This window comes from Arvicola amphibius, chromosome 3, assembly GCF_903992535.2.
Source record: "Arvicola amphibius chromosome 3, mArvAmp1.2, whole genome shotgun sequence".
Classification (NCBI taxonomy): domain Eukaryota; kingdom Metazoa; phylum Chordata; class Mammalia; order Rodentia; family Cricetidae; genus Arvicola; species Arvicola amphibius.
Window position 1 is genome coordinate 183397519 of NC_052049.1, and position 25366 is coordinate 183422884.

The following is a 25366-nucleotide window of genomic DNA, read 5'->3' on the forward strand; positions in this document are numbered from 1 at the left end:
TAGGAGAAAAGGGATCTCAATAGCAGGCAAAAGAGTGAGAAACACCCCATTCCCACTGTCAGCAACCCTAAAAAAAAAAACACCAAGTCAACAACCATAACATGTACAGGACCTAGTGAAGACCTATGTAGACTCCATGACTGTTACTTCAGTCTCTGTGAAACCCCATGAACCCTACTTAGAACAACTGTTTGAAATTATATCCAGGCAAAGAAACTAAAGCCATCCCAGGCCTTCACATACCCATGTTTTCCTTTGATAAGGCTTCATCAGAACAAACATTTTCAACAGAGCATCTTAAAGCAGCATTCCTGAAAAAGATTTTGACAGATTAGTTTCAAACAAGCGACTCCACACATAAGGTATGTATACACACATACACACATATACATATGCATGTAAGCACACGTACACATACACACATGTATATATTTTACTGCATACATGCAAATGTGTGTTTCTTGGTAACTGAATTCTGTGACTCTACAGGTCTCAATCTTTGGTGTTTTTTTCTTGGTTGTCTCACACAGCACAATTCAGTGCGGAAAGCCACTGTGATCCCAACAGTTACAGAGCACAGGGAAGCTAATTCAACAAGGAGTCGCACAGGCATTCCTCATGCAATTATCTCCCCAAAACATGTTATGTAATTATTGTAAAGAGGAACTGCAACTACAAAAAGAAATGAGAAGTCTGGCACCATAGGTAAATCACTGACCATGACAGAACCTATTCTGTCAGATGGTAAAGTCATACTTTCCCATCACACTGTGCTCCTGACAAGTGCCAGAAAACATTTGTGCCAATGCACTACTGCCAATCAGAAGTTCCCATGAATCAGTTCTGCAAGCCATGTCTCTTCATCTCTTAAATGGGGATATCTGTACATGTGTGTGGTGTGTGGGATGTGATTACTGTGGTGTGTAACTGAGACAACAAAATCAATGTCCATTTTCAAGAATTAATTATCTAGCCAGGCAGCGGTGGTGCACGCCTTTAATCCCAGCACTCGGGAGGCAGAGGCAAGCAGATCTCTGTAAGTTCAAGGCCAGCTTCTCTACAGAGTGAGCTCCAGGATAGCCAAGGCTACTCAGAGGAACCCTGTCTTGAAAAACCTAAAAAAATAAAAATAAAAATGAATTAGTTATTTAGTGGGTGGAGATACTTTTGCACAGGGATGACAACTTGAGTTTGTTACCAAGACCTTGTCAGATGTCAGGAGAGAACTGATCCCTAACACTTGTCCTCTGACCTCCACATATGCTACAGATGTACATGCCCCACATACATCATACATACAAAACAAAATGAAGCAAATGTATAAATAATAAATTTTAAAAGTGGCTTTCTTCTGCAAAGATATGGCAAGAGGAGGACTATCAGCATCAGTCTGGTCACATACTGAAAATCACATGCTAAGGCTAGCTCAGTGAGAAACACTGAAACTTATTATCATTGGCTTATCACTTTTATTACTGGGGATTTGACCCTGACTTGTCTTACCTATTTTAATCTTAAAAAAAGTTTTTAGATGGCTGTTCAGAAGGTAATAACCTTTAAAAGTTCTAGCTTAACATTTTTATAGGACTATAATATTTCTTCAGCCAGGTATGGTGGCTGCAATCCCAGCATCTGGGAGGCTGACACAGAAGGACTGTAAGCTTGAGAGTTGCCTTAGCTACATAGTGAAACTCTGTTGGAAAACCAGACCAGGCAAAAGAGAGCATAACTTTCTCTGCACTTCTAACTACCAGCTTGCTAAGTCTTTCAAAAAGGTTTAAGCACAAGGTTTACCCAGTGAAGAAAAAAATTAGGGAAAATGTCATACAATAATTAAATACAATTTATACATCTCAATTGTATTCTAATATTTTAATTTCACAAAACATACCTTTTCCTCTTTCTAACCTTGGGCTTTTTCTTTTCAGTATTATTTTTGGAAACTTGTGTCTATAAAGAAACATCAAAAATGAATTAGCATATTGCTCTAGATCTGCTCAATATACTAAAATGGGTATTATGTGCTTCTAATAATTTAGCTAAAGAGAAACTTTGGCCCATACCCCTGAACAAGACCTTTCTGTCTAGCCTCCACTACATGGTCTCTGTGAAGGCATTAATCCAGCAGCCTCCAGGAATAGTAGGATGACCAGATAAGGAGCTGCTCTTTAAATATTCTCATATGCACCTTCAAAAAACCCATAAAAATAATAGGATCATTATTTAAAATTTTACACCTAGCTTTAAGAAAAACAGAGGAATGTGGATGTAAAGGTTCACGGGTAAGAGCTGACATAGTAGTGACCCCAACAATATGCAGCAAGGTACCCCGGAGAAACACACTGGCTTTTTATGGCTAAGCAGAGACAAACTCTGTGCCTCTTGTGTCACAGTCAGATAAGGCCTGGAGACAACAGAATTCTTCTGACTATAAACAGAACGGGCAAAACTTTACTCAACAGAGCACAAAAGCAGGTTGCTGTATATACCTGGCCTGCCAGATTAGATGGCAACAGCAGTGATTCTGAAATATAGGAAACATTCAACTACACTACTGAAGGAAAAATCCAAAGTTATGTCTCTGAGAATATTAGATTTTCCAAATCAAATAATCAGCCCAAAGATTCTCCTAGGATTCCAAACTAAGAGAGGCAGAAGCACAAAAGTCAAGCAATTAATGTAAAGACTTAGATTCACTACTACATTCACTAGTCAAGAATAACTAAAATTAAAGGCATGCACAGGAAAAGTAAACCCTATTAAGCAATGTTTCCAATGTATAGTTCAGTTGACATGTGTAGTGATGAGCTGTGGGGTGCATTCCCGCCCGGCTCTTGGCCGCCCGGCTAGCTCAGTCAGTAGAGCATGAGACTCTTAATCTCAGGGTTGTGGGTTCGAGCCCCACACAAATAGTATTCATTTAAATACTGCCTGGCCCATTAGCTCTAGCCTCTTAATGGCTAACTCTTACATTTTGATTAACCAATATTTAGTAATCTCTGTAGCACCATGAGGGGTAGCTTACCGGGAAGATTCTAGCCTGCATCCACCTCGGAGAGGAGAGTCATGGTGACTGCTTGAGGTATCTGACTAACTTCCCTCTTTCCCAGCATTCTGGCATTCTGTTCTGTCTGCTCCACCTATCTAAATTCTGCTCTATCAAAAAGCCAAGGCAGTTTCTTTATTAACTAATGAGAGTCCTCTATCAGACATGAAGTTAAAAGTAAGCAAAAAGAATGTATAGTCCTAGAAATCAAAAGTGTTTGTTCTTGGAGCAGTGGCAATCAGCTGCAATAGATGCCTTACCAACAGCAGTGCCCAGGAAAGTATCATCAAATAAATTACACCCCAAAAGAGTGTGACTCAAGTGGAAAGCTGGGTCTTTGCTGTCTGAAGCTACTGAAATAGTTCAATAGAGGGAACTTAGGAACTGTTTGTTTTTATCAGTTATTGATTTCCCTCATTATCAGAAAATCATTAAAACTTTCAAAATAAAAGGGAATTTTAAGACTACAATTCAGGCGGGTGGTGGTGGCGCACGCCTTTAATGCCAGAACTTGGGAGGCAGAGGCAGGCGGATCTCTGTGAGCTCAAGGCCAGCCTGGTCTATGAGAGCAAGTTCCAGGACAGGTTCCAGAGCTACAGAGAAATCCCATCTTGAAAAAGAAAAGAAAAGAAAAAAATACATTTCTTTTCTGAAAAAGCTACTAAAAGATATGCTACAGAGAAGATTTAACCTAAAAACAAGAATGAAAATAACTGAAGATGAACAAATTACTAAACATGATCTACTCAAGAACCATGAAGTCTCAAGCCAGACAGACCTCAGCATGAAGAGGAAAAGTGAGCAAGAAGTCCCCATGCTGCATGAAGAGCTACTGGCAATCAGTGGAAGGTCACACAACCAAGGACACACACAGTAGCAACTTCATGGGTTTAACAAAATCCCCCAGTGACAAAAGTGAGGGTAAAAAATTTCACGGGCAAAGAAGGAGGAGTGGATTTGGGAGGACTGGGGAAGGGTGAAGATGATCAAAACATATCCTGCAGAATTCTCAAAAGACTAACCAAAACGGAGAAAATAAATAAACAAACCACGATCACCCCTCCTCCCAAAACTTAACTGAGGCTGGGTATAGAGCTCAAAACTAAAGCTTTTACAGCAGACACAAGACCTGAGTTGGATTCCTAGTACTGAGAAAGATTTTTTTTAAAAAGACTAATTGTAAAGAAGTGAAAAACAAGAAGATTCATAGTCCAAGATAACAAAATGGAAGAGGGAAAGGAATCAGACCAGGGAAGAAAGTAAATAAATGATATTGAATTAGTCACAAAATAGAGGTGTAATTAGGACATGTATGGCCAATGGAAGAATTTTAAAAATAGTGATACAGGAGTTCAGAAAAGTAATTGAAGATTAATATATTTGCACATAAGGGTAGCCCTCCAAAGAAGAGGGCTGTGTTGTATAACATCTAGACTAGTTGGAAGCAAAAAAAAAAGGAATTTTAAAAAACATGCAATATGATAGAACCTAGAAAGAGAAGCAGAGAAGAAAAAAGGGAAAAAAAGAATTGTAAACAGAAAACACAAATTAGATCTTATCCAGTTACATTTATAATAAGAAGTAATTAAAATAGATTCAATCTCTTAGACTGGTTTAAAGCAAAGCAGTACAATTTAAGCTAAGGGACTCTAAGACATAACAGCACGGCCATCAAAGTTCCAAGTACTTTTCTGTACAAAAATCAATAATGAACAACTTCAAATGGCAAATGTGAGGTGTATAAAACAGTCGAAACACTCTTATAGAAGAAGAGCCAATTTGATCACACACTCTGATTTCAAAACTTAAGACAAGATTTCACAATTCAGGACAATATGGTTTCGGCATAAGAACAGAAGACATGATCAGTGGAATGTAGTTAGGAGTTCAGAAATGAAGTCTTATATTAGACAACTGATTTTCAGCAATCAGGCTAATGAGTATGTAAGAAAAACAATTCCTTCTGCAAATAGAACTAGTACAGCTGAGTAACCACATATAAAATAATAAAGTTCAACCCATACTCACATCGTATATAAAAATTAATTTTAAAAGGACTAAAGGTTTAAATTCAAGAGATACCACTTTCAAATGTCTTGGAAGAAAACATAAAAGTAAATCTTTATAACTTTGGTGTTTTTGTTAGTTTTTTATTGTTGTGAAGAGACACCAGGACCAAGACAACTTATAAAAGAAAGCATTTAATTGGGGCTTGCTTAGTTTCAGAGGGTTAGAGTCCATGATCATCATGGCAGGAAACAAGGCAGCAGGTAGGCAGGCATGGTGCTGGAGCAGTGGCTGAGAGCTTACATCTGATCCATAAGCATGAGGAAGAGAGAGAATAAACTGGGAAGGGCTTAGGTGTCTGAAACCGCAAACTCCTCCCTCCAGTGACATACCACTTATTACAGGGCCACACTTCCTGATGCTTCCCAAACAGTCCCACAAACTAGGGACCAAGTAATCAAATGTATGAGCTCTAGGGGCCATTCTCATTCAAGCCACAAACTGAATTCAGTTGGTGGTGTCTTATACGTAATATTAAAAGCATAAACAACAAAAGAAATGATAGATAGGATGATATCAAGGTTAATAACTTTTGTAGTTTTAAAGGACATTACCAAGAGAGAAAACAGCTCATAAAAGTAGAAAAGATATTTTCAAATTATGTATATAATAATTATACAATAAGAAAACAATTCAATTAAATATATACAACATTTGAATGGACATTTGTTTTAGGAAATACAGAAATGGCCAGTAAGCACATGAAGAGCTGGTTAATAAAATCAGTCATCAGATACATTAAAATCACAATGAAATACCACTCCATGTGCAGTGGAATAGCTGGAAAGAGAGACCTACCCAATGATGACAAGTGTGTGGTGAAAGACAGAATAGTAGATGGCTGGGAGTTGTGGAGGTGTGCAGCAACTGTTGACCAGTTTAAAACTTACTCAAAACCTCACGAATAGTTACCCTGTAACCTAGCAGTTCTACTCAGGAAAATAAAGGCATTCATCTACACAAGAACTTACACACAATGTTTCTAGCGCCATTATCAACAAGGTAGAAACAATCCAAATGTCCATCAACAGATGAGAAAAGTATGGCATGCTTGTGCCTTCCTTTATTCATGACTTGTTTCTGAAGTTCCACAGTAACTAGTCTGAAACTATTACATAGAAAATTCTAGACATGACTTATAAATTGGTATAACTTTTATTACATCAGGTTGCTTTGGTTTTTCTATCTTTTTATGTTCTTACTCATTTCTTCTGTGACAAATTTATAAAGTTAAACTTTATTATAGGTATGTAGGCATAGGAGAAAAAGATAGCTACACTGAGTTCTCAACTATCTAGAACTTGAGGCTTTCTCTAGGGTCTCTGAATATATTCTCAATAAATAGCAATGGGGAAGACTACTATATATCCATATAACAGAATATTATCTGCTACTAAAAATAATACTATGTGAATAAATTTCAAGCCGTTATGCTAAGTAAACAGTGTAAAGCCAGACAAACCAGCTACATTGTATGTCACCTTTTATCTGAAGTGTTCAGAGATGGAAAATCCAGAGACAAAAAGTTGATGAGTAACTGCCAGGAAAGGCAAAAGGTAGAAGATGGATAGACTGCTAATGTACATGGGGCTTTAGGAATGAAATTAGTCTAAAATCAAATAGCATTGTTGATTACACAACTTTTTTTAAAATATTTATTTATTTATTATGTATACAATATTCTGTCTGTGTGTATGTCTGCAGACCAGAAGAGGGCACCAGACCCCATTACAGATGGTTGTGAGCCACCATGTGGTTGCCGGGAATTGAACTCAGGACCTTTGGAAGAGCAGGCAATGCTCTTAACCACTGAGCCATCTCTCCAGCCCGATTACACAACTTTTAATATATGAAAAGCCACTGCATTTACGCTTGGAAATAGTGACTTGTATGACATATAAAATAAAACTTAGCAAACATAAAACTACAAAATTCACTACTGTTGGAGGAGGGCGCCGCTTGTTAGTTCCTGGATGCCAGGCTAGCTTAGACCTGAAATATCTACACAGAAACTGTATTAATTAAATCACTGCCTGACCCATTAGCTCTAGCTTCTTATTGGCTAATCCTCATATTAATTTAACCTATTTCTATTAATCTGTGTATGGCCACGTGACAGTGGCTTACCAGCTAAAGTTCCCAGTGTCTATCTCCAGTGGCTCCACGGCTTCTCTCTGACTCCGCCCTTCTTTCTCCCAGCATACAGTCTAGATTTCCCTGCCTAGTTCTGTTCTTCCCTGCCATAGGCTCAAAGCAGTTCTTTATTCATTAACCAATAAAAGCAACACATAGGCAGAAGGACCTTCCACTCCACACTACATGGAAAAATTGAAAGGAGTTAGAATATAATATATTCATAATTATTACTAACACCCAGTCTGGTGATATTAATGCTTGGACAAGAGTGTAGATGTGAATTCAAAAAGCATAATTTAAGGAGAAAGCTTACTACTCAGTGTTAAAAGATAATCTCATTTTTAAAAATCTTAGCTTCAAAATATACAAAGTAAAACCATACAAAATTAAGTAGAATTTGCATTGTTCTAAAACTAGAACATGGGTGTGGTAACATATGTCTTTATTCCCAGCAATGAGACAACAAAGGCAGGTAGGTTTCTATAAGTTCCAAGCCAGCAAGGCTACACAGAGAAACTCTTTCTCAACAACAATAGCAAAATCAAAATTAGATAATTAATTAAAAATCATATAACAGGAAAAAATAACAAAGAAACAACAAAAATAATTTTAATCAAATTCATATATGTTGAATTTAAACATTGTAAAGAACATATACTGTTTGCAAATAAAAAACATTTACAAATTTACCTACTAAGTCAAAAGGAAAGGTGGAAAAATGAATAGAAATCCCTCTTTTACACATGTGTTTCACTGAGTAAACCGTAAGATGTGAAATCAAACCCTGTATGACAACTAATAAAGCATTCATCTGATAAGCAGAAAACAATCCATTCTCTCATGAAACTTTTTATAACAAGCTGTCTGTCATCTGTGTCATTTGGATCACATAGTCTAATGATTCCACACTAGGCTTTTCTTCTTGTTAGATAATACAGACTTCCTGCCATGCCTTGCAAGCTTGCAGATATGACATAAACTGGAGAACAAAGGTTAGAAGAAAAGTGGCATGAACAGGAGCATCAGCACATGAACAGGAAGGTTAGTGATGCTGCAGTTTTAGAAACACCGTGTTGAGCTGTTGGTATAGCTCAGTGGTAGCACATGTGCTTTAGTATGTGCAAGGCACTGGGTTAAATGCTCAGCATCTTCCCTAATTCAGTTGGTCATATGTGGTGGTGCATGCCTTTAATCCCTGCATTAGAGAGGTATCAGGGCCTACACAGTGAGTTCCAAGCCTGCCAAGGCTACACAGTGAGACCCTGTCTCCCCAGATAGTAATAAAATGTATTTTTTTTATTTGGCCTTTTGATGTACTTCATGAACTTGACCTTAAACTGCTGTGAAGAACTTTAAAGTGATTCTCACTCAAAATGTTTGTTAGCTTCTTTTGTTTCTGGCTTTTCTCTTTGATCTGTCAGTATGAGCACTGTCTCAGACCATACTGTCTATTCCATTTATTGCTTCACCAACTTTGATTTTATTTATTTTAAATCAACTACAAAAATAAAACAATTTTAAATCATATAATAATTGCTTGGCAGCCAGAAGTATCATTTACATTGAACATTTAAAAGAGTTAAGTGGCCGGGCGGTGGTGGCGCACGCCTTTAATCCCAGCACTCGGGAGGCAGAGGCAGGTGGATCTCTGAGTTCGAGGCCAGCCTGGTCTACAAGAGCTAGATCCAGGACAGGCTCTAGAAACTACAGGGAAACCCTGTCTCGAAAAAAAAAATAAATAAAAGAGTTAAGTGTAGTAAACAAAGGTTTAATTTAAGTAAGTCTGAAAGTACTATTAGGCAGATCAAATGACTAAGTTATCACCCAAGACAACTCGACAGAGACCCTGGGGAGTTCACAATCAATGCTAAAGGCTAAGGGGTCTTCTTTTCATGATCTTTACCTCATGGTAAATATTAAAACATTCATTCCACTACTCTGCTATATTCCATTGATTTGTATCATCAAAGACACCATAGAGGTGTTATTTGATGTAACTATTATCAGCTTAAATTATCTATACTTGAGTAAGAAATAAAAAGGTTACTACATGAGTAAACAGGACTACTATAACAAAATGAAACTGCTCTCTAAGTATCAATAGAAGTACCATTAAAGAGCTTGTGTTAGAGATAGCAAAACTGTTCTCCTACTTTATTACACATTTAGCAGTTAACAGTCTTACTTTCTTTTCCTATTGCCGTAACTGAATATCTGACAAAGAGACTTTAAGAGGAAAGGCTTGTTTTCTTCCATCATTTGAGGAGGAAAAAAAAAGCCCTTCACAGCAGGTGGTCCTGATGGCAAGTTATGTTAGCAAGATAGCTGGGACTCCTGACCTCCTCATATTTCTGGCAGAATAGAAAGCAGGAACTTTCCTTCCCCACATCGAACCACCTCCTAGAGCAAAGCTGCCCATATAATGGCCCTTAGATCTCTCTCTCTCTCTCTCTTTTAAAAAAAAAATTATAAACTGTTTGTCCTATTAGCTCAGGCTTATTAACTAGCTCTTAGTACTTAAATTAACATATTTCTGTTATTCTATCTGTGTAAAACAGAGCTACTGAATTTTTTGAGTTAATCTTGTATCCTGCTACATTTCTGAAAGTGTTTATGAGTTGGAGAAGTTCCTTGGTAGAATTTTTGGGGTGGCTTATGTAAACTATTATATCATCAGCAAACAGTAAGAGTTTGACTTCTTCTTTTCCAATTTGTATCCCCTTGATCTCCCTTTGTTTTCTTATTGCTCTAGCTAGAACCTCAAGAACTATATTGAATACATATGGAAACACTGGACAACCATGTCTTGTTGCTGATTTCAGTGGGATCACTATGAGTTTCTCTCCATTTAGTTTGATGGTGGTTATTGGCTTGGTATATATTGCCTTTATTATGTTCAGGTATGTTCCTTGTATCCTTGCTCTCTAGAAGACCTTTATCATGAAAGGATGTTGTATTTTGTCAAAAGCTCTTCCGGCATCTGCTGAGATGATCATGTGGTTTTATTTTTCAGTTTGTTTATATCGTGGATTACATTGACAGATTTTCCTATGTTGACCCATTCCTGCATCTCTGGGATGAAACTGACTTGATCATGGCGGATAATGGTCTTGATGTGTTCTTGGAATCGATATACCAGTATTTTATTTAGTTTTTGCATCAATGTTCAAGAGTGAGATTGGTCTGCAATTCTCTTTCTTATTAATATCTCTATGTGGTTTGGGTATCACGGTAATTGTACGTCATAAAAAGAATTTGGCAATGTTCCTTCTGTTTCTATTACGTGGGACAATTTTAGGAATATTGGTATTAGTTCTTTGAAAATCTTGTAAAATTCTGAGCTGAAACCATCTGGTCCTGTGCTTTTTTTGACTAAGAGACTTTTGATGACTGTCTCTATTTCTTTAGCAGTTATAGGTCTGTTTAATTTGCTTATCTGATCTTGATTTAATTTTGGTAGGTGATATTTATCCAGAAAGTTGTCCATTTTTTTAAGTTTTCCAATTTTGTGGAGTACAGGTTTTCAAAATATGACCTGATGATTCTCTGTATTTCCTCCATGTCTGTTGTTATCTCCCCTTTTCATTTCTGATTTTGTTAATTTGGATATTCTCTCTCTGCCTTTTTGTTAGTTTGGATAAAGGCTTGTCTATTTTGTTGATTATCTCAAAGAACCAACTCTTTGTCTCATTGATTCTTTGTATTGTTTCCTTTGTTTCTATTTTGTTGATTTCAGCTCTCAGTTTGATTATTTTCTACCGTCTAGTTCTCTGGGGTGAGTTTGCTTCTTTCTGTTCTAATGTTTTCAAATGTTCTGTTAATTCACTACTATAGGATTTTTCCAGCTTCTTTATGTAGGCCTTTAGTGTTATGTACTTTCCTCTTAACACTGCTTTCATTGTGTTCTATAAATTTGGGTATGTTATGTGATCATTTTAATTGACTTTTAGGAAGTCTTTAATTTCTCCCTTTATTTTTTCCTTGACCCATTGATGATTCAGGTGAGCACTATTTAATTTCCATGTGTTTGTGGTCCCTCGATCTTTTAACAGTATTACCAGTAGGGGACAAAATGTTCAAACATATGAGCCCATGGGAACATAACACATGCAGACTCTAAACTGAAATAAGTATTTGCCCCATGTCCCATTCTGTGTCTAGCTGGGTACCCCAGAATCTCAATCTCGGTGTGAGCACTGGCCCTTACTATTACTTCCCATGAGCCCCTTGGTCACTCCAATATCTAGCTTATGTCTGAAAGAGAAATTCCTTCAAATTTTGTTTTGAAATGATAACTCTGCATATGGAGGAAGATAAAATCAAATCACATGTCAGCAATTATTTACCAATTGAATTTTCCAGTTACTCAAATATTATTTTACACTAGGCAAGGCTCTAGATTTTATTGCCTTTGTTTATTAAATAGAACTGAAGAAACTTAAACTTAACAATTTAGTGTGGTGGTTCTGAGGGTAGTAAAAATAGTTTCCCAAGGCTATTGTAACCAAAGTTGGTAAAGCAACAGAAGTTTGGTAGTTTGGTTCTACAGAATACAACTTCTTCTCCATTGAGGGTACTTCACCATTACATTTAAACATTGCCTAATCCTAGATCACACAGTCTCAAGATCCTTCCTGTAATTATATCTACCAAAGCCCTTACTCCAAATTAAGTCCCATTCTGGTGCTCTGGGTGAATATATCTTTGGAGATCTCTATTCAAGACACTATAAATGTAGGAAGAGGGCCCACTTATTCATCCCGGCCACCTGACTAGCTTAGGCCTGAAATAACCACACAGATACTGTATTAATTAAATTACTGCTTGGCCCATTAGCTCTAGCTTCTTATTGGTTAACACATCTTAATTTAACCCGTTTCTATTAATCTGTATATCACCACAAGGTCGTTGTTTACCAGCAGAGTTTCAGCACATCTATCTCTGGCAGCAGATCCATGGCATTCCCTGACTCCACCCTTCTTTCTCCCAGCATTCAGTACCATCTTCCCCGACTACCTAAGTTCTGTCCTATCAACAGGCCAAGGCAGTTTATTCATTAACCAAGAAAAGCAACACACAGACAGAAGGACCTCCCATACCATATAAATAAACACTGAAATATTTGTTTTCCATCTCTTCTAGTTCTGTCTCCACTGTTGGACTGCTAGTCTTCCTGTTGTACACACTAGTGACACTCAGAGTAAAGGACACAATGACACCGAGGTAGGAACACCTGAGAGCTCGTTACAAGTACAAATCTCACACCCATGTTAGGCCTACTGACTCAGAAGCCCCATTTAAATAAGAGCTTAAAGACTCAAAAAAAGCCAGCCACTAAAATGCAATAGAATATAAGTGGCAATGACCTGAAGTAAACAAAAGTATTAATTCTTTTCTTGCTGTATATAAAAATGAAATATATACACACATATGTATGTATTATAAATATATATGCATATTTATATGTATATACATGTATATATGGATAAAGAACATGGGTATATACTGAAAGAGAAAAAAGTGAATATATTTACATATGTACATATACACATATATCCACAGATATACAACTAGATTTGTTAATTGGAATGGCGAATGGCAGAATTGCCTTTAAATTCCAAGTGGAAGAAAACCCTTACAAATTGTGCTTACATTAACTTTATATGGTCTGACCCAACACTGTCCATTTCCCTAAGTCAGCAGACATCTAAATGAAAATGTGTCATGTTTCAAACAAAAGGAACACATTTGCTATCTGCCTTAAGTCTGAAGGTGTAAAGCCTAGATCTAATGTTCTGTCCTTATAGGAGGCATAAGTATGTATCACAAGCTTCTCTTGAGGGTAATTGTCAGTCAGTAATCCCTAAAGAGCTGGTTACCTTGACAAACTTTCCAAAGGTGCATCTGCATATTTTGAATAATGTAGACAAACTCTTTGTTCAAAGATATCCTACAGAAGTTTGCAAAGCTAGCATGCCCATTTCCCTTTGGAAAAGATGCCAAAGATGACTGCAAGGAGAAAGGATAAAAACCAGCTTCCTGCAGCAGGTATAAATGATGGTCACAGCTGAACCCAAGTATCTGAAGGGCACAGTTAATACATTCCAATCTAGACAGACTACCCTTAGCATTTCCTTGACAGGGAAGAGGACTGAAATGCTTACTTGCTGTCCATAGTTTGGATGCCACTCTTTCAAAGCATATGATTTAATTGTTTCTAACATATACATTACTCATCAATTATCATATACTAGCCGGCATTCCCATAACATCTGGACAGCATCAGAGCCCAGTGCTCGGCAGTGTGACTCCTGAATACCTTGCTGCCCCTCCTCTCTGTAGTTGCAGTTAAGCTCCACAGGTTTCCTTGGTGGGCGGTCTTACCAGCCAGAACACTAGAATGTGCATCCAAGCAGGGAACAGAGGCACAGAAGGACATCTCTAAAAATAGAAGCTGGCTACCAGTCCCACCTTGAACAGAAGCCAGGAAGGACTCTCTATTAGCGCCTCCGGCTGTGGCCAAGGGTGAGACGTACTGGCGCTCAGCGTTTCACTCGGAGATTGTAAACCTCGCATTCAAATTTCTTAGAATGTCTGTTCAGGGACTGAACACAAAAATTCAGGGTGACTTTTCATCCGTATTTCTCTATTATCTATGAACACTTAGGAATGCTAAGCACTAACCCCAACAAGGCCCCCAGGTAGGGAAAAAAAAGCCATGGAAGCTGGCTTTGTGGCAGAGCTGCTCGGCCGACAGTGGAGTCAGAGATCAGATTATCTGACCTCTAGCTGGAGTTTCTATGGAGATCCAAGTCAGCTGCAACATTCCCGGTTTCTGTCCAGTTTTTTTTCTAAAACCACTGGCCATTTCAGCACGGGATGTTGGGAGAGAGGCAAGATGTTGGAAGAGGACATTTTTTCCTAGGGAAACTTCCTGAAATCTACACATTTAAACTGAATTGTTAAAACCTGCTGTACAGAAAACATTTAAAGGCTATAGTACTTTTACAAACAAAAAATGAATGTTCAGACTGTCATTATGTGTCTCACTATTTTTCCCCTATTAACCTGAACAGTAAGAATACTTAGTGATTCCTCAACCTGTGGAGATCACCGTCAAGTATTCTAAACCCAAAACCCAGCTTAATATTTAATAACCTTCTTTTTGTAAAGGAATAGACAGAATCCTACCAATTACACTATAAAACGACATAGGATCAAATACTTCACACCCAACTCTCTAATAAGTTAAGAGAGGACACCCTCCTATAAGCTTATGGGAGAAAAGACAGACCATGATTCCCTGTGGTCTGGTGACTGTGTTCTCCAGTGTACACTGGTGTAGGGACTTCTGCTGTGTACTTTAGATGGAAAAATTATTTTTTCAACATTTGAAGACCTTAACTATATAAATAAAAAGAAAAATAAATGATATCTCAAAGTCACTGGTAGACTTATACAGAAGCCAAATGTTTATAAACCATAATATATTATAAACATGAATTCTGTAATAGGTCAGTTCTATTAATTCTCACTGACACTGAACAGTAGTTGTTACAATTGAGCACAGAAAGATTATTTAATATCTAGGGACATAGCTACGATCTATGAAACATAAGCTCATTACTCAAATTTTTACTTTATGTTATAAAAATAGCCATTACTGATTTTGGTTTTGATAAAGCTGAAGGAGGGGTGGTGAATAGAAGTCTCCCCAACAGACAAATTAAAAATATTTTCTACCTACATCTAGTTCAAGCCATGGATGGAAAACCCATGAATTTACAGGGTAAATTTTATTAATTTACTCAAATTATAAGTGAATTAATCTTAAATAAATCTTTAAATGAATATTATACAGAGAAGAACAAAAGTAAAAGAAAGTTATTCTTATTATGAAGGTGACTTTCAAAAATAATGTCTTCTTATTAGTATAAGGACCAAAACAGTTTTTGCAGACAGAATCTGGTACAGCCCTGGCTGGCCTCAAACTCACTAAGTGGCCAAGGATAGCCATGAACTCCCGATCCTCGTGCCCTGCCCCCCCCCCCCAAGGTTGGGATTACAGGTATGCTCACCTTGCCCAGTTTAGGCAGTGCTGGGAGTTGAATCCAGGGCTTCATGCATGCTAGGCAAACACTACCACCTGAGCTTCATCCTCAGTGCCAAGGTTGAAAACAGTTCTTAAAACAGAAAATTACTGTTGGCTGAACATTAATTTCTTTTTATTCATAGGCCAAATCTGCAGAACTAAACCTGGACTTTCTCAGCTAAAGTACTGCATTAAAACAAATCTCAGTTTAAGACAAATAAAATGCATCTCCATTTCCTGTAGTATCCCTCATATGAGTAACCTGTTCCACAGACGGCAGCACAACAGCCCCGGGAAGAAAGTGCCCCTTATAGCCAGCTGCGGTCACAAGCCCTTTTCCATCTGTGAACTTGAAGAATGGCATGGCCCTTATGCTTACTAACTGCCACTTGTCTCCTGGGGAGAAAACAGGAATTTTCACCATTCTGCTGCCCCATTGCCCAGCTCCTCTCGGCTCAATCCACCCATTCCAGCCACCCAAGGAGAACTACAAGGAAGTCAGAACCATGGGCTCAAAGTCAAATATTTGCAAAGGTTTAAAATGTGTAAAAGAACCCAAGAAGATATTTTTAAGATTTTTAATTAGCAAATATCATCATTGAAACCAGGCGTGGATACTTTGAGGCAGGAAATTTTGCCTTCCCTCATAACTGGGACCTAAAAGGCTTTGGAATCTGGGAGTAATTAGCATACTGTCTAATCTGAATACTTTATTATTCTATAGATTTCCTGTAGGCAAGCCATACATCTTGCAAGCTTAACCAAGTTTGGTTATTGAGGCACTAAGAGTATCTTGTCCACAACCACTCCTCTGGAAGGCTGTGAACACGGACTGCTGGTGCAAGGACAAGGACTGAGGGCAGCATGAGCCTGTGAGAGCTTCACTGATGACTTCGAGTGACAAGAACACAGTTTTCTAATAATATGTATTTGTTCTTATGTGTTTAGAGAAAGTAAGTGCACATCAAACATGCACACTTCTGCTTTAAAACTCCCACAGAGAAACTATCTGGAGTAAAGGGCCAGTCTCCACTTTGACTGGGGTAGTGGCTGGTAGAGTTTCCACCTGAAAGTTTCCCACAAGTTCTTGTCTTCAAGACTCAGCTCCAGCTCATGGTTCTATTTTGAAGGCAATGGAGACTTTAGGAAGTAGAGCCCAGTTGGAGTGGGCCTTTGAGGGTAGAAACTGCCTGGGGTTCTATAACACCCCCTCAGCAGCCTGTTGGTCACCAGTGGACAAGCTGGGGTTCTATACCACCCCTCAGCTTCCTGTTGGTCAAGCCTCCCTGGACAGAGCAGCTGATTCTGCGCATGTCTCCTGAAACAATGGAGTGACAGTAAATCTCTTAAGATCTTCCTGACACAGACAACCAGCAGTCCTTAGGTAGATGCAGTTTTATCTGTAGGTTTCATTCTGTTATAACCCAATAAAAATTAAAAATAAATTAAAGATCAATCAAAGGTTAGGAAAAATTCCTGAGTGACCATTTTTGAGGTCTGAGTTCCTGCACTAGCCCTAAAGAAAAGATCAAACCAGCAGCTGTAGTATCACTTGTGAGAGTAGCCATACAGCACACTGAAGAAACTTGCTTTGCCTAACCACACAAGGAAGGAAACGGGGAAGTCTGGAGCTGCTCAGCTGGAGGACTAGTGGGATCATTCTGTCACACACAGATGACATGCTGACTGGCTCAAGGATCACTAATGAAAGACAATTAGATCTTCAAACTCAATTTGATAAAAATTTGTTCTTGAACAACTAAGAGAAAACTAAAGTAAGCAATAATGCAGACTAAATGGTGACAGGACACATCAATTAGCCACGCTGAGGAAACAACATGGGAAACATGGGAAAGTGCACCAAGGAAAACAAGAAGGAAGTGACTGAGATGTAAAGGCTGACTGTGTGTGCACAGGCTCTCTGACTGACTGTTCCTGCACAGGTTCACCGTGCATGGGCTCACATACTCTGTGTGCATGGGCTCACTGACTGTGTGAGTACAGGCTCACTGACTGACTGTTCCTGCATGGGCTCACTGACTGACTGTTCCTGCATGGGCTCACTGACTGGCTGTTCCTGCATAGGTTCACTGACTGAGTGTTCCTGCATGGGCTCACTGACTGACTGTACGTGCTCAAGCTCACTGTGCATGCACGGGCTCACTGACTGTGCCTGCATGGGCTCAGAGATTGCTGCTCTTCTGAAGACTTCCATCTGGCTGAGACTGGATGACAGCAGTGGGGACTAGTCTTGAATCTTGCCTCTGGGAAAAAAAATGCACAGAAAGCTAAGTAAATGCAGTGGGTTGTAGTGCACAGATTCCACATTAACAACCATAAGCTTAGCAGTCCCATGCAGGGCTAGGTATCTAGTCATCCAGTGTTCCAGGTTGTCCCACTAACCAGACTGAAGCTAACCGAGTGTCTGATTGTCAGGAAGTGTCTGTAATAGGTTTGGGAAATTCTCTTCATCAGAAAATGCATAGCCTAAATTATTCCATTATACACGTGTCACAAGAGAATGGTCATTCGCTTTTATTTTTCAAATGATGCAAGTTAAACTCTTGGTATTAATAAGCATTAGGAGAAAAAGACCCACATACATAATGTCTGTGTATAAACAAAAAGGAAAGAAAAGACATGGGTTTGTAGTGGTATATTGTTTGTGATCTAACAAATAAAGCTTGCCTGAAGATCAGAGTGCAGAGCTAGCCATATGCCTTTAATCCCAGTGCTAGGGAGGTAGAGACAGGAGTGATATGGTTGCACAGAGAGAGAATTATAAGGCGGGAGGAGACAGGAGCTCAAGGCATTCAATCTGAGGATTCATAGAGGCAGGATCTTCGCCTATTTAGCCTGAGCATTTGGAGAGGTAAGAACTCTAGTGGCTGGCTGCTCTGTCTCTCTGATCTTTCAGCTTTCACCCCGTGATATCTGGCTCTGAGTTTTTATTTAATAAGACTAATTAGGATTGCACTACATGGGTTGGGGGATACAGTGAAAAGGAAATCCTTTCCAACCAGTGAAACTCAACTGGCATCAAGCTAATTAGGGACAGAAGACTGTTCTCTGGAAACTAGAGAAGGCTGAATGAGACAAGCTAGTTTCTACATGAGTGGGTCTTGAACAATAAACACAGTCTCCATAATTAACACATAAGGTTTTTCTACAACACCAATCACCATCTCAATAGTATTTCTCTGACCAAATAATTCTTGGCAAAATAATTTTAAGGTTCATCTGGAAAGTCAACAGGCAAGAATAATAAAAGTTTTTGAAAGACTGAGGTAATAAAGGGTCACTAGTTCGCATATCAAAGAAAAGATGGAGAGAATAAAGCAGTTTGGAACTTGCTTAATGAATATAAAGAGTAGATATGGAAATAGATATTTTAGCACATCAAATGCCTTGTGTTAAAGGAATATGTGCACCAATCATAAGGTGTTGGGATGGACAGACTGCTCACAATCCAGTGACAGCACTGGGAGAGCTGAGAGGAAGCTGCAGTAGCGTTCTGTACCTTGTGCTCACATAGCACGTGAACACAAACTCACTTTCCCTCGGCAGCTCTTATCTACAAAGCCTTACCCTCATTCAAAGCACTATACAGTGGAGCAACACAGTCAGAGAAACTGTTCTGCAATACTTTTATTCTCACGTAAAAAGAAACCAGGAGGTCAGAGAACTAAGCAGCAAATATTGGCTCACACTGTCAGCAAGTGGTAAGACTTGGAATTTGTAACTCACAGTCTAACTCTAGATGCCACTCTCAACCTTCCCACCATATTATCCCCAATACATTTTAATAGTATAGTAATCAAAGTAGAAAGCATACGTGTCCACATACAAATGTTTACTATCTGCACTTCTAGGAATAAAGGAAAAGCGTGTGATATAACAGAGCAAAATCTGAGGAAAAGTGAATAGCTTTATTACTAATATCTAGATAGTTCATGTAACTTTGTAAAAAATAAAACCTAAGAAGTCAAAAGCAACTAACTTTGGAGAAATACAAATTAGAACAACAGAATATGACTAAACTGGCAAAACCATCTTTGTTCTGCTGTTTGTTGGTGAGAAAGAAGGACATGCCATGTCTCCAGGAGTCTCTCTAACTGTCCTAAGGAAGTGATCTGGACATGGGGCATGAGGGGAAGCTGTACTGGTGAGTGCCTCTTCATTGTGGCTAGAGCAACAGAGGAACTGTGAGGTCAAGCACAAACTCTAATGTGTGTAAGTGAAGGGGCATTGTTTTACAACAGGTCACAAAACCTGAAGACTCCAAGACAAGAAAATTACTGGAACTGTTAAACACTTTGGTAACAATTGAAAAACTTGTAACACACTTATAAACTCTTGATAACTAATGAGGGAGCCCATGTTTACAAATCAATTTGAAATAACAAATGAAGAGGAGAGGGGAAGTGGGTAAAGATATGGATAAAGTTTTCTGAAGGAATATGATGTCTAATAAATATAGGAAAAATAAGTAATGATAATTAAAATGGAAGTGACAGTGACAGAGATGAGATTTGAAATATCCAAAGTCACCCAGAGTTTGAGAAAGAAATATTCAGGACCAGAGTGTGAGGATGATCACTGCCACCAGAGAGATGGGCCAGTGTGTGAAGATGCTCACTGCCACCAGAGAGATGGGTCAGTGTGTGAAGATGCTCACTGCCAAGCCTGACTGAGGAGTTGGATCCATTTGACTGTGTGGTTGAAAATGTTATAGTATGTTGACAAAAGCAAATCTTTCAGTAATTTCAAGAATAATACGTTTAGTCCATATTAGTTTCTCTTTCCATAATAACACTTGTAAATACTTTGTTGATGTACTATAAGAAGCTTCAATACTATTTTATGAGTACACTAAGTAACTGCATTTTGAAGTTTGCCCAACCACAAGTCAGTCCAAACGCTAGGCACGTCATGCTCAGTCTGTTCCAGGCACTTCAGTGTATCTAATGCTCCAGGTTTTCCTCAACAAACTTACTTGTGTTTTTTAACACTAATAGAACCTAAAGTACCTGCACAAATTTCTAATATCTCCCATTTTGCTTCAAATAGTATTTCTTCTTTGCTTGCCTGTGATTTATACTCTTATAAAGGTTAGTTTCTAAGAAAAATAAAAATTTAGAAAGCTGTCTGATGGAGGATTCTCATTGGCTAATAAACAAAATGCCTTGGCCAGCCCTTAGGTGGGTGGAGTAGACAGAACAGGAAGAAGGAAGTGAGGTAGATGGCTCAGTCAGATGCCACGCCTCTCCTAAGTTAATAAATTGCCATGCCTCTGCTCTCTGGAGCAGACCACCGTGCCTCTCCTCAGGGAGACATATGCAATGAAGCCAGCCGCCAGGTCAGACATGCTGAAACTTTCCTGGTAAGACACCGCTTGTGGTGTTACATACATTATTAGATATGGGTTAGTCAAGATGTGAGTAAGAGGCTGAAAATAATGGGCCAGGCAGTGTTTAAAAGAATACAGTTTCCGTGTAATTATTTCCGGTGTAAAGCTAACCATGCGGGAGCCGGGCGGGACGAAAAGCAAGCCTGCCCGCAGCTCCAACACTACAGCTGTCAACAGACAAAAATGGCATTTTTCCTGGGTCTGACTTGTAAAAAGCAGATGAATGGAAACGGCCTGGCTGAGCCTCTGGGGACGTGGGGAGGGGACCCAGTGAGACCTGGAAGCTGTCGCAAACACTTTTGCGCCCCAGCCTCATCATCAGATTTCTCCATCTGAATGGGCCTGGGAAGGAGCACATGCCTGCCTATTGCAAAAGGCTTGAGAAGCAAAAGATACACTCATCCTAAGTGCTGAGCAAGCACATCGCATCGTGACCATGCAATGGCAGATGACTGAACAGAGGAAGCTTCTACCTGGCATCATGGGAAATGCCCCTGGTCAGTCCTGTGCAGGGGAGTCTCCAGCCAGAGCCCAGCATGCAGTCGTCATCATGAAAAGTGTGCAGAGGAGCAGCGAATGAAGCCGCAACTGACTCATGTTTGGCATTTCAAGACACACATTACATTTTTCTCTTGGTTTGCTTTTTGACATTTTTATTAATAATGTTTTACTTTTATAAAACTTAATATTTGAAACTTACAAATAGGTAATTTTAGTGTGCATCACTAAAATTAACAAGACCCAAAGTCTATACAACTGAATGATCTTTTAGACAGTTAGAATAGGCATTCTGAACAGAAGCTGTAGAGCTTCACATTAAATTTTATATTTTCAGTAACAATTATGTTTTATATACTGATCCATGTTCTCAAGACATTTTACTAGTTAGTTGGATGAAATAATGTGTTTCATTATGACATTTACACTCATACTTATAATGAGTAGCATTTTCCTAAGTCTAATGCTGCCCTTCTGGGGGACAATGGTAAGTGGAAATGATACATAGGAATAGTTAATGTCTTTATAACTTTTTATTCGATATGTGAATTAGAAGATACTGAAATAGCTAATTCTGTCCACACTGTGCAGTGGCAAGGCTGCACTGCCTTGCACAGTCTGCAGAGCTCCAGGGTCCACACAGGGTCTATCCCTGGACTGCACTACGTGACCAAGTGTATGCTATAAGTACTCTCTCATTCCACATCAGTGATTTCCTATAATGGGATACTCTCACGAGAATGTCACTATCTTAATTATATTTTGCACAGTAAATAAAGTTTGACATTATTCCACACATAATATTCAAAATACTGTGTTAATGTTTTAAAGTATATTTTTAAATGTACTTGGCTTTAAAGCTTCCACTAAAATACTCTATCCAGAACTTTAGTTACTCAATGTTGTTCTCTAAAGTTTAATCACCATATTAAGCTATCAACTTATTGTTTAAACTTTCTAGGAGAAAATTAATTTTCTCATGTGATACAGTAACACAATATATATAAACACTGCTATAAGTATATATGTGAAATATGACTTAAATAAAAGAACTTGATTCTGTGTCCATCTGTGATTTTATTGCCCTAATTCTAAAATCAATGGAAATTATCACAAATATTGTTTATGGTCAGCCTAAGAAAGCAAATACATATTCAACCAAACTTCAGAATAAAAATCAGATTACATATGATGTAATTTATGTAATTTGCTTTTCTTTATAAAACAGAATTTTAAGTTAACTTTGAAACACAATCTTACCCTTTTCCTGGCCACCACAGCAGCTTTGGCACCTGCTTTGGTTCTATCTGCAAAATAATATAATATGTCTACTTTAAAAAAGAACTCAACCTCCTCCTGTTCAAACAGATGCGTGAAAATGAAACTACAATTTTCTACTTTTTCACACATTAGTAACAGGACTGTTTTCAGTGGCCCTCTTAAATAAATACTAATAAATTCACCTCCTTATCATTCAAAAGCCATAAAGTCAAGAAGAAACTCTTATCTGATTTTATTAGTTAGCATCAAGTCTGCCTAATTGCTGGCTCCTGGTGAGTCTATGTATTCTGGAGCGCATAGACTCTAGAATTAAGACCATGGTATCTCTCCTTGCACACCTGTCATCTGCTGGACACTGGATAAGAACATCACACAAACTGTACTGCTTCGTTGAATCATATAACATGGTAGAGCACACAGTCCATCTTCCCTGTACAACTGAGGAGACTGACGCTACAGCACACTGCCTGTGGCTGTACGGATAGAGCAAACCCACTTGATTGCAAGTCCCTAGTCTGTCCACGGCATCTGCTGCCTCCACTTGTGACCACTGAGGTACCAACACTGCCTCAGATAAGATTCCACGAGAGTGTAGACATTGGTACCATTTCTCAGACTACCACTGAGACCAGAACCACCTAGCTCATGGAAAATATTCCAGGATATTATTTTGGTACTACAATATATATATGTGCATATGTTGATAAAACCTGACTATGTGTCCACTGGTAGGTTACCTGTGCCCAGTGGATGGTCCACATGTGTTTATGGGCAGCACTAATTGGAAACAGTGATTGTTGGAAGAAAACTTGTTAAAGGGGGTGATGTTGGAACATACCAGGGTAGTGGAAGGGGAAACAGGGAATATTTGTGTCATATATTATTGTACACATGTATGAAGTTACCAAAGAGTACTAAGAACGGACAGAAAACAAATGCCCAGGAAAGTGTTATTGTATTCATAGTTACCACCAGCTTCCACATGTGCAGAATCCTCTTTCTTTCCTGTATCCCCTAACACTTAAGATAACACTCCTCCAAAACAAATCATTTTCCTTCATTCAGGCCCACACAGACTATTCACCATTTCCCCACTGCCAGTGATTCCTCCAACTCGGAGAAATCACCACCTCTTTTCTGATATTCTGCATATGTCTAAACATTATGTAAGACTGCAAGAGTTGTCAAAGTTAGTAATAAAAATTTATATGCAGTGGTTGTTTAATATCATCCTTGACCTTGGTAAACTGTGACTCTGAGCTTCTTTAAATGTGGCAGCTAAAAGTACCTTCTTCCAAAGACAAAAGACAGGCCAGTTTCTGGTCATGTACACAAGGAATTTAAAAGTTGCCACCACATCTCAAGTTAAGAGCTAAACTGAAAATCCATAATTAGATTCATCAAAGAAGAGTGGTTCTTGGGGCACATTTCTGCTCCCCAATCTGGAGAAACAGATCAATGTAGAGAATTATGATTTACCTGAGCAGAAACATGTGAAGTGTATGTTACATGACAACAGTCTAAGGGTAAGAAAAATCTGAACCTTAATTGGCATACCCCTGGAGATTAAATGTGGACAAACCTGTGAAACAAAATCTATCATGTGCATGGTAGGAAATCTGGGAGGCTTCTGTGAGTTTTTCCTCCTGGAGAGCCACCAAGTTCTCATGGGGATGCTGGAGAAAACTCACCCAGACATCTGGCAGATGTTCTTATCGAGATCTGCCCACAAAAGCAGCTATTTTGCTACTGTCCAATGAACTGGAATTTTTTCCGAGCCTCACTCACTGGGGGAAGTAACTACACAACTGTAGCCCCAGCAGCTGTCCTTTGGCACTTCAGTGCATGACGAAGAAAAACATGGGGAGGGGTCTTGTCAAGTTCACAGCCTAAAATCAAGACCTAATACTAGGACTAGAGAATGCTCCTCAACCCCGCACCTTAGCACTGTCCAGCAGACTAAAAACCAAACCTACAGTCCATTATCCAGTATAACATACCACCTTTCAATAAAAATTTATAGGTCATGCTAAAAGTAAAAAAAACTAACATCTTTGAAGAGAGCAAGAAATGGATGGGTAGACAGACAGATAGGCAGGCAGACAGAACCTGTATGGCAGGTGTGATAGACCTATCAGATGAATAATGTAAACTAATTATTATTATCATGCTAAGAAACATAATGTTAAGAGCCAAACAACAGAAAACAGACAGGAGATGCAAAGTAACAGGAAACTTCTGAGAGTCAAAAAAAAAAAAAAAGCTAAAGGGTGGAAGACAGGCAGAGGATGAAGAATGTCTCTGTTGCCTCTTCAGTAAAAGGATGCAGCCTGGGGATGAAGTTCTAGGCTTGAGACTACATTAAGAGAAACTGATCAAAATGAAGACAGACAAGAAATAAAAAGGAAGGGAATGGAGGAATGAAGGGATGATGAGGAGAGAGAAGCAAGGAAGGTGAGGTGGGCTGGGCACGGTGCTGCACTCAGTCCTAAACCCACACATTTGGAGGCTAAGGCTGGAAGATTGGCATGTAAATAAATAACCAAAGGCCAAAAGACCTGAAAAGACACCAGCAAAGAAAACCAAAGGAGCAAATATGCATGTGACTGTACTGAGCACCAGTGATAACCAGGACCCACACATGGGGTGGCAGCCCCTTGGAGAATGTCAATGTTGTAACACAATGCTGAGAGTATGCAGAGCAGCAGGGATCCTCAGTCACTGCTAACATGATGTTGGAAATCAGCACATCTCCAACACAGTATTGCAACCACGCTTCTATGTGTTTACTTACTAAAGGGAGCTGAAATTTCATGGCCATGCAAAAATGACACTT

At 38.8% G+C, this 25366-nt stretch overlaps 1 protein-coding gene across 1 annotated transcript in view; it reads right to left on the reverse strand.

Moving 5' to 3' along the window:
* Zcwpw2 (zinc finger CW-type and PWWP domain containing 2) overlaps positions 1-25366 on the reverse strand; it is a 122221-nt gene that overhangs the window by 26665 nt on the left and 70190 nt on the right. The window contains exons 5-7 of the mRNA XM_038323172.1: positions 22510-22556; positions 1892-1950; positions 244-311 (exon numbers count right to left, since the gene is read on the reverse strand). Of these exons, the coding sequence (XP_038179100.1) occupies positions 244-311; positions 1892-1950; positions 22510-22556 (174 nt within the window). The remainder of the gene's footprint in view (positions 1-243; positions 312-1891; positions 1951-22509; positions 22557-25366) is intronic.